The sequence below is a fragment of the Mus musculus genome, chromosome 9, assembly GCF_000001635.26.
Source record: "Mus musculus strain C57BL/6J chromosome 9, GRCm38.p6 C57BL/6J".
Classification (NCBI taxonomy): Eukaryota; Metazoa; Chordata; class Mammalia; order Rodentia; family Muridae; genus Mus; species Mus musculus.
This window is the reverse complement of record NC_000075.6, coordinates 113,898,426-113,909,255: the sequence shown is the minus strand read 5'-3', so window position 1 is coordinate 113,909,255 and position 10,830 is coordinate 113,898,426. Positions and strand designations below refer to the sequence as shown.

The following is a 10,830-nucleotide window of genomic DNA, read 5'->3' as shown; positions in this document are numbered from 1 at the left end:
GGGCTTAAAGGTGCAATGTAGCCCAGGCTAGGCCCAAAGTTGTAATCCTGCTGCCTCCACCTCCAGAGTGTGGAGATTACAGGCATTTGCTACTCCATCCATATTTTATTTTTAATTATAAGTCTGTTTCTGTGCATGTGAGTCAGGTGCCTTCAGAGGCTAGAGGCATAGGCTCTCCCATCACTCCACCATTCATTCCATCAGTCCATCACTCCATCAGCATGTATGAGCAAATCAACAGGTAAGCCAGGCCACAAGCAAGAGCTGGAAAGGCCCTGGGTACAATTCCTAGACCTCCACCCACAAAAGCCAAATAAAAATAAATACATAAATACTCAGCATGGCAGAATATAGTTTACATATCCTGCAATTTACCTCTTTATCCCCAAGGGTCTCAAGCAATAACAATAATATTGTTTTGAAGTGTTCATCCCAAACACTGAAAGATTCTTCCTGGGTTAGCTTCATGAGTTCATACAGGGCAATTTTTCTTTCTTCTATACGTTCATTATGATTAGACAGCTCCTTCAACAACTCTGCAACTAGGTCAGAATGGTCTAAGGAAAGATCTGTCAAAAGAATATAATATGAATTTTGTAATTGTATAGTCTGACTCTGAGGTATGGAGATGATTACTATAGAACACAATCAACACTGGTTGCAAAAGAGATAAGAACAAACATTAATTTTCAGTTGCCATCCCTGAATCAGCAATGTGCTTTATACATTTTCAACTACAAAAACATGAGAGAACAGAATAAAGACACCCCCCTCCAAGTACCCATCCCCCAGCCCTCAGCCAGAGCGTGTCACTCCTACGGCCCCCTTTCTACCCCTTCTGTACCATCTCCTTGAAATGCTGTTGAGTGAGCACTTCCTGACAGGAGGCTGTGTGTCTGGACATTCCACGGTCAGTGATTTAGGTGTTTACAACCTGATTACTGTAAACTTCTCCAGCAATCTTTCCACTGTGGGCTGACCCATTCATTGACTGCTTCTGAAGCAATTAGTTTAGGAGTCAAAAATGTCCACAATCTAATCATATCACTCCTTACATGGATCATCAGAAAGCTTCAGCAAAAAGTAACTTTATCAATTAGAGCTATTTTCTTTGTCCTGAAATAGTATTTTTTTTTTTTTATTTTTAGAAAATAGTGAAAATAAAGGCTTTAGTTTTAACTTATTTTCCTCCCTCCCTCCCTCCGGATCATCTGTCTGTCCGTCCATTCGTCCATTTGTCGGAGACAGGGTCTCACTAAGCAGTCCTGGCTGTCCTGGATCTCATGACAAAGGCCAGGGTGGCCTTGAACTCAGGAAATCCATCTGCCTCGGCCTCATGACTGGTGGAATTAAAGGCGTGCACTACCCTACCTGGCCAGTATAATTCTCTTTATGTTTCAGAGTCACATTGAGATCAGTTGTTATCAAAGAGGGGCTGGGTTTTCGTTACAATTTTTGTTTATGGGAAGGCGTATGTGTCTCTCTCTGTGCATGTGTATGCCACATGTGTGCAAATGCCTTCAGAGGACAGAAGAAGGCATCAGATTCCTTGGAGCTGGAGCTACAGGGAATTGTGAGCTGTCTGATCTAGGTATCAGCAACCAAACTTGGGTCCTTAGCAAGAGCAGCCAGTGAGTGTTCTTCACAGCGAGCTGTGTCTCCAGTCCCAGCAAAGCATTTTTATTTATTTATTTGCTTTTTTTGTAATACTTAGAGCCAGAATCTTCATAGGCATGCATCACTATGTTTAGTTTTTCAAAAAAATATTAGTGTGTGTGTGTGTGTACTATAGTATGTATGTATGTATGTATGTATGTATGTATGTATGTACATACGTACGTATGTCTGTCTGTCTGTACGTACGTAAGTCAGAGGAAAACTTGCAGGGCTCAGCTTTCTCCTTACATCATGTGAGTTCCAAGGGCTAAACTTAGGCTGTCAGACTTGAAGGTGAATGCCTTTACCTGCTAAGCCTCATGTCTGGCCCTGAGAGGGAGAATTTCAAGTTCATCACAGAAGGTCACTATAGCAGTGGAACTCTTTATTTCATGTGTCTGAGGGTTTAGACTGAACGTGCTCAAGTGTACCATGTGCATGCTTGGTACTCACAAAGGACAGAAGTGGGTATCAGATCCCCTGGAACTGTAGTTATAAATGGTTATGAACCACCAAGTGAGTGCTAGAAACCAAATTCAAGTTTTCTAAAGAATGCAATATTGTTAGCATTCTCCAGCCCAGTATTGGAAATCTTTACAGAAAGTAATATTGACTCACTGGAGTAAAAAGCCTGCGCTGAAGAGATGGCTGAGTGGTTAAGAGCACTGCAGCTGAAATTCCAGCTGCAGGGGGTCTGGCACCCTCAATAATCTAATTCCTTATCAGCAAGGAATTATCACTTGTCATGCTTCCTGTATCCTGGCTGTGCCTTACTGCTTACTGTGATCAGAGGACAACAGTATACAACTACAACTATCCTTTTCCAGAGGCGACAAGAACATTTACTTAAGAGAGTAGTAACTATGCAACCAGGATATTCAGATTAGTAATCTTTAGACCTTCAGACAGAAGCCCATTTCACCTAACTTCATGTATTATAAACAAACACCTACAAGTGAGGTGAATAGATTGTAAATTTGAGGAGATTTGGAATCACGATGGAAACATATATTTGGGTCCAGAGATGTTTAGGTGAAAGGTAAGATCCACTCTGAATATGGGAGCACCGTCCATGGGCTAGAGCTTCAGACTGAACAAAAAAGGAGGACTGAGCTAAGTACCCCGACTCACTGCGTGCTGACCATGGATGCCATGTGAGCAGCTGCCTCCTGCTCTCTACCCCGACTCTGTAGTTAGGTAGTCTGTGCTCTCAAACTGTAGGCCTCCTGAAGGAGTGGCTGTTAAACACTCTGTCTCAGGAACAAGTGACAGTCCCCAAATCCGGATGTTTTAAAGAGTTACAATAAAAGAGCAAAGATATCCACCTGTTTCATGGAACCAGACCTCCAAAATGCATTGAAACCCATTACATACCATCAGGAAATTGGTCGGCGTCATCATCAAACATGGCTTCCTTGAGGGCAGACTTGTTGAAAGGACTGATGCTATCTGAGTAGTTATATGGGTTATAGTCACGGGAGCGTGGAGAGGAGTGGAGTGGCATTGAGTGGAGCAACGATGCTTTATTATCCAGAGCTGGCTGGCTGCCGTCAGCAGCATCACCTCCTGCTCTTGGATCTGACATCCCAGGACCACTACATATCTGTTAACAGGAAGAGGAAGGCAGAGCAAGTTAGCTAATTTCTACATACCTTCTTCATACTCTAAAAAGATGTTTCTTGGTGGTTGGAGAGATAGATGATTTAGTAGTTTCCTGTTCTTCCAGAGCATCTGAGTTCAATTCCCAGCCTCTAACTTTCTTTCTTTTTTTTTTTTTTAAATGTATATGAGTAAACCATTGCTGTCTTCAGACACATCAGAAGAGGGCATCAGATCCCATGACAGATGGCTGTGAGCATCCAGTGAGTATATGGGCAATATAAAATAAACTTTTTTTTTCCATTCTTTTTTCTGGGAAGAGATCACTAGGTGGGGAGTAGACCTGGGAGAACTGGGAAGTGAGTGTGACTGGGATGCCTGATGTGAAATTCCCAAATAATCAATCAACATACTGTGATGGAAAAAAATAAATAGGGAAAGAAAAGAGAGTGGGATGCGGCCGGTCCCAGCAGATGAGCTACCCACTGGCTTGACCTTGAACACACTAGATCATGCTTCTTAACCCCGAGCCTCACAGTGGAAACAATGGGAGTTTATATTTTCCCATATGAACTGTAGTAACAGCAGTCTGCATCGTCAGTGTGTGGTCCAAACAGAGAATGTTATAACCTACTTGTCTGACATGTGATGCTATTTATTACTTAACCGATTTCCTCTGCTATGGTATATCAGTAGTTACGTTTTCCTTCTGCCTCTGGCAGCTTAGACTTCCTTTAAAATAAGCCATCCCTTCATTCCCATTGAGCAAATTATTGCTCAGTATCCACAGAGCTGCCGCATTTCAGCACATGAAGGGCTGTACTGCTCTGAAGGACTCCCCACCTGCCTTTTCTTTCACTTGGTTTTCCCTGGTCCATAAAAATGGTTGTCAGAAAGTCTTACCACCCAGGTCTGAGGTTCCCTATCCTAGACCTGCATGTAGTCGCTACAGCAGTAGTAAATGTTATCTCGGTGCCTCCAGTAGTGCCAAAACCAATGCGTGACTTGTACTGGGTGCACACAGACTGCAAACAGGATGAGGGCTGTGTGTAGAGTTCTCAGCAGGAAGTGTGGCATGAAGTCACTCCGTAGATTCAGATGATTGTGTTTCTGGTGATGATACTCTTGATGCTAGTATTTGTATTAATGTTGGTGTTTGGGCAAGGGTGTTAATGTATCTCAACTCTATTCTTTTTTTTTTTTTTTCTCTCTTTTTTTTTTTTTTAAAGATTTATTTATTTAGTATATGTAAGTACACTGTAGCTGTCCTCAGGTACTCCAGAAGAGGGCGTCAGATTTCATTACGGATGGCTGTGAGCCACCATGTGGTTGCTGGGATTTGAACTCGGGACCTTCGGGAGAGCAGTCGGCGCTCTTAACCACTGAGCCATCTTGCCAGCCCTCAACTCTATTCTTTTTAAATTTATTTATTTCTCTATTTTTTTTTCCTTAATGTATGAGTTCTCTATCTGCATATATACCTGCATGCCAGAAGAGGGCACCAGAGCCACCATGTGGTTGCTGGGAATTGAACTCAGGACCTCTGGAAGAACAGTCAGTGCTCCTAACTGCTGAGCCATCTCTCCAGCCCATGATATTATCTTTCTTAAATAGCCTCTTAAACATTAGCAAAATGGGGCTAATTAGTTCACAGAATTCTCCTCTTAGGTTTTCTGGTTTGGTCCAAATGTCATTTGACAGAGGCCTCCATGCCCTGACTCAAGAGTGTAAACTGTACATTGACAGTCCTATCTGGCACATTTTTAGTTAGGAGTCTAAAAAGAACTAGGGCACAGCTCTCTCTTACAGATATAACATCTAAAACTCACTAGTATGTACATGGTTGACAGTAAATACTTGGAGAGTGACTTAAGCTTCTAAAGAATTATATATGAACACACCAGAAAGCAAAGTTTAAAATAAACTAACAACTTGCATACACATGAACACACACACTCACGTTGGGCATGATGATAACACATGGTAAGAACATGTGAACACTTACTGTGTCACCATCCTCCTTTTTAGGGTCCCTCCTCACTGGCTCACTCATATCTTCTTGGCTTCTGAAGCTGAAATTCTGGATTGCCTCAGTGACGCCTCTAAGGGAGCTATAAATGTCTTCAGAATTCATGTTCTCTGTATCGTAATCAAATGCACTGTGAAAAAGATAGCATTAGTTTTTACTTATTTTATTGTTTGATTTGATTTTTATATTGATGTGTATGAGTGTTCTGCCAGCGTATGTATGCTGAAATAACCACATCTGAGGATATTTATAAAGAAAAGAGTTATCTATTTTTGACATACAAACTCACTCTGTAACCCAAAACCAGGCCTCAAACTCAAGAGTCTCTTGCCTTGCCTCCAAAGTTCTGAAGTTATAGGCAAATATCACTATAGCCAGCTAACACTGTATTTATTCTTAAAGTCCTTTCTGTTTAGCCCTGGCTGTCCTGGAACTCACTATGTATACCAGAGATTCTCCTACTTCTGTCTGATGATTGCTGGGCTTAAAAGCATGGAGCACCATGCCTGGTCTTAAAATTATACTCGTGTGTGTGTGTGTGTGTGTGTGTGTGTGTGTGTGTGTGTGTGGACTGCAATGACTCAGGCCATCAGACACTTTGCAGCATGAACTTTTACCTACTGAGCCATCTTGCCAAGACAGATTCCTTACACTTTTAAATAAATATTTTTATAACATGGACAGTATACAGAATTCGAGTTTCAGTATGCATAAATGCAGTCTTCCTGGAGCGCAGCCAAGCTTATGTATGCTGGGACTCCCTGTGCCTGCTTTGGTACAAGATCAGAACGGAAGGGAGGCCACAGACCACTTGGATTAAAAGCCTAGAATATTTGCCACCTGGCCCTTTATAGAAAGCTTTACAGTCCCTGTAATTAACAAGTAATAAAAGCGCTAGTTGAAGAAGAAACAAGTGTAGTTGCTAGTGATTGTCAGTATTCTTAGCACTCAGGAGTTTGGGGCAGAGGATCTACAGCCATTCTCTGCCACATGGGCAGTTCGAGGCCAGCAGGAGCAGCTACACCTTCTAGTGTCATTGGGAGCAGTCCTCAGTAGAGAAAAGAAGCTCAACTGTACTTCACCTACTTAGACTTGCTGCCATTATTCTCAAAAACAAAAGATAAAGTTAGAAGAAAAAAGGCAGGAGGATTTTGAAATAAAAAACAAGTATTCTAGTACATGCTTGTGGTGGGTACGACATTGTGTCTGTGACATGCTTGTGGTGGGAGTGGGTACAACAGTGTGTCTGTGGAGGTCAGAGGAAGCTTTGTGGACTAGTTCTCTTCCTTCACGTTACATGGTGACCTAGGGATTGAACTCAGGTAGGCGTGGTTTTTCAACAAGAGCATCCACTTCCTACGTCATCTCAATGGATGAGGCAGAGTACATAAATGAACAATGAACATAATGTTAATGTGATGAATTCTATAATCAAACTCTAAATTCAATTAAGGCTAGAATTTACCCAGCAAAATTGTCACAAATCTATTAACCAATAGATTCGGTGGTAAGATCTGATACATTTTTCTTTCCTAAACTCTGATTTAACATTCTGTAATTTTAATGGATAATCTCATGAAGCAAGCCATGATGTATAACCAATAACAAAACTTAGGCTACTAATTGTAATAGATGTTGTAAGACATTTTACAAAAGGCCTCCAAAAGGGTCATGGTGGCTACTGACTAATGAATCAAGAATTTGATCTAGGGCTAGCAAGATGGCCTGTTGGGTAAAGGTGCTTGCTGCTGAGCAAGCCTGGACACTTGTACTATATCCCTAGAACCCCCAGTGGAAGAAGGAAAACCACTCCTGAAGGCTGTCTCCTGACAGCCACATGAATCTTTTGTCCCATGTGGACCTGCACTCTCACACCCAATTTAAAAAAAGAAAAAAAAGAGGAATGGGAGATTTTAATCTCAAATATATCCATGCTCGAACTGTGTGAAAATGTTACCTCTTTTTTGTGTATTAAGCAGCAATATCTTAGTCACATGTTTTCCTAGAGCATACGTAGTGCCATTAGGTATTCATGATAGATTGAACTCTTCCCCAGTCTTCGTCTCTTTATGCTTTGTCTATCTATCAGCTCAAGTCCCGCCTGACCTTTCAAGGAGGACATCAGTATGCTATCTAATACCATAACTAATACTTGTCATTCATACTAAGTGATGTAATAAAAAAGATAGGCTCATTTGCAATTTAAGAAATATAACTATAGTCTTTTAGAAAACAATACCTTTCATCCTATATATTGCCATTTAAAGGGTTAAATTTTACAGTTGTTTGAATCAGCTCATTTCAAGTCAAATGAAAGTCTGAGATTATAGTTAACTCTGCCTTTCTAAGAATGGAGATTGGGCAATCATCTGACCTTGGAGATAACGTATTCTGAGACGTGTTGGTAGGAGAAGTAAGAGGACTGGACCAGTTGGCTGGTGACCGAGGTGTTGGTCTCGTCAAAGGACTCCCCATGGAACTCTGAGGGAGGGAGTAAGAAGATCGTCAGCACAGGGGAGTGCAACAAAGTCTGGGGAGAAGAGGCAGTCATGAGAAAACACTGTGAAGGCAATGTCCTTGTACTTCAGCATTGCAAACATCTGGGCACTTACGTCTGATTTCTGGGAGAAAACTGTCTTCATTCAGAGACTTACCTCTTCAGTTTCCTCCCTCATCTCCTTTCCTGCCCTCCTCTCTATTACTTCTGCCTCCAAGACTCACGTACCCCTAACTGACCTAGAACTTCTGATCCTCCTGCCTCCACCTTGCAAGTTTGAGGTTACAGATGTGCATCACCATGCCCACTTGTTTTTAACCCAATTTTGTCTCTCAATTATTAACATCTTTTCTCTCAAAGATTTAAACTAGCTTTTTTTTTTTTTCTTTTTGGAGACAGGGCCTCATCATGTAGCCCTAGCTGGCCTGGAACTCAATATATAGATCAGGCTGGCCTAAAACTCACAAAGATCTGTCTGCCTCTCAAAAATAAAGAGACTCTTGCAAGGTCAGACAACATCTGAGAAGTGAGTAACAGCTGGAAGACGACACAACCAAGGTCACTAACAAACCTGAGGTCAGAAAGGACAGAGGGGCTTCAACCATGTTTCACTGGGTGGGCAGTACAATGCATGAGCATCCTTCTGGTTGGGCTGGGAGGACATGCAAATACCATGTGGGTGCTTCATTATTTTGGTCTACAACACTTCAGAGAATTAACCAATCTCAAAGCAATTACTCCAGCCCAAACTTGTCCACTCTCTGACAAAACCCTATAAAAACCCTAGACCAGGAAGTCTGGTGCCTCTTTTCCTCTCTTGGAAACTTTTCTATTTCAGGAGCTTCTCAACCTTCTCTGCACTTCTCTTTACTTTTATTTATTTATGATGTGTATGTAAGTACAATGTAGTGTGTCTTCAGACTCTCCAGAAGAGGGCATCAGATTTCGTTACGGATGACTGTGAGCCACCATGTGGTTGCTGGGATTTGAACTTGGGACCTTTGGAAGAGCAGTCGGCGCTCTTAACCACTGAGCCATCTCCCCAGCCCTGTACTTCTCTTTACTAGAGCTTGCTTTTGCTTTGCATGCTCCCTCCAGAATATGCATCTAGAATCTCCATCAGTATGAGACAAACAACCTGGGGTCACTGTCTCCCGTCAGTCTTCAGTAACCATCAGAGTCCAGCATCCTACATCTTTGAGTTATGTATAAATGAGCTGTGAAATGTCTTGCCTCACTCAAAAATCTTACATCACTTTCAACCCTGAACTCAGCACTTTAAGCTCGACATCAAGTACACCTGCATTCTTTTTGTTATCAAAGGCCCCTCCTTTAAAACTCCCATTTAATCTGTTAGACATCTTATGTAAATCATGCATAAATATATATAGTTCACTGGGATGTACATTTAGTCACACTTTACTTCCTCAGAACCAAGCCCTGCATATGACACCCAGAGACCACCAAGCCTACAATGCTTCAGTATGACTCTGTTCAACCTTACTTGCTGGCTTGAGATGAGAGGCCCTCGATGGTGCTCAAATAAGAACTGGTTCATCTGAAGGACAAAAGTACTAAAGTTCTAACACACCCCAAGGCTGCTGTGCCCTCAGACACACAATGCTCACATGCGTCTCTCTCCTTTCAACTGTCTACTGCTAACTACTATCCCAACCTACACAAATTATAATACAAGCACCACAGGTTCAAGGGACTCTATTTTTCCCAAGGCAATATTTAATCCCATTCAGAAACTGTTGCGAAATACAGATGTAAAAATCACATAGTTAAACCAACTCAACTGCATGCAAAGCAAAGCAACCACTGTTAAATCAGCCATAACAGCAGACAAAGCCAACAAGAGGAGTAAAATACCTGGGTGCCATTGCCAGTGTTCCGGAGGTGATTGTGAAGAAGTTTAGTAGCACCATCCTGGAAAGTTTTTGGTAAAGCTCCTAGTAACATTGTAAACTCTGGGGTATTGAGTTCAAATAAAGAAATCAGCACTGACTGCGCTGCCTGGAAAGAACAAACAGTAGGTGAGACGCATCCTGGCTGCGCAGGCGTGTCCGTTTCTTCTTATGTTTCTGCTCACAGGCACAGGGTTCGACAATCTCTCCCATGGAGAAGGAAATGTGATGGTCAAGCCTTAACTTTCATAACTTCTTTCTTTTTGGGAGGATAAAACCCTTTCAACTACCATTTATTTTCTAAAGTTAAAAAGGGACTATGAAAGTGTAACATGACAAACATTGCAGGGTTATCCCGTCAACACACATTACTGTTTTAGGTTTCCCTATAAAGGACATAAAGGACAGTGACTTAATGCTAAAATTAAGCATTCTTAATATTGAAAAATACATTGGCAGCAGACAACACAGGGTAAGGGTAGGAATGGGAAGAGGGGAAGATTAACAAAACCAAAGTACACATGATAATGCCATATGGAAACATGTTACTTCGTATGATAATTAAAAAATAAAAACAGCAGAAGGGGAAAAACAAAAAAGCCAACCAACAAAACAAAACAGAGCATGACTGTACTATGTAGTCCTGAAGGCTGTGAGTTTGTGACCCTCCCACCTCTGCTCCTTAAGTGTTAGCAAGATCTAGTCTTTTCTTAAGCAGCTAATCTAAAAGTCTACAGTTAATCTCAAGATAAGGTTAGTCAGGTATTTTGAAGAATCTAAAGTAAAATCAAATCATTTAGAATATAGGACGAAATGAAGCACAGTGACAGGACCATGTCCAGTGCACACACCTTGTTCTGGACTGTTTCTGATCTCACCTATGAAGACCTCGGTGTTCTATGTTTAGAGTCTCACTATACAACAGTAGAGTGGTTAAAGCATGCTGTATTCAGATAACACAACACTACTCAACAGTCTCCTGGTATGTAGGATCACAGCCACTTGTGAGCTGCCATGAGGGTCTCGTGAGTGCTGGACACCTCACCAGCCCTGCTGCACCTCACCCCACCAGGCCTTTGTACAAAGTCCTGGCTGTCCTGGAACTCACTATGTAGAGCAGGCTGGCCTTGAATCCATAG

The 10,830-nt window shown here is 41.8% G+C and overlaps 1 protein-coding gene across 30 annotated transcripts in view; it reads right to left on the bottom strand.

Moving 5' to 3' along the window:
* The window catches only part of Clasp2 (CLIP associating protein 2), a 179,621-nt gene that overhangs the window by 10,442 nt on the left and 158,349 nt on the right, over positions 1-10,830 (bottom strand). For 29 of the 30 annotated variants that reach the window (XM_006512384.4, XM_006512385.4, XM_006512387.4 and 26 more), the window contains 5 exons: positions 9,657-9,800; positions 7,659-7,765; positions 5,261-5,414; positions 3,031-3,259; positions 376-569 (listed from right to left, as the gene is read on the bottom strand). In XM_006512384.4, the coding sequence (XP_006512447.1) occupies positions 376-569; positions 3,031-3,259; positions 5,261-5,414; positions 7,659-7,765; positions 9,657-9,800 (828 nt within the window). Of the gene's footprint in view, positions 1-375; positions 570-3,030; positions 3,260-5,260; positions 5,415-7,658; positions 7,815-9,656; positions 9,801-10,830 lie in introns of all 30 variants that reach the window. The other variant, XR_379881.4, reaches the window with a different exon arrangement.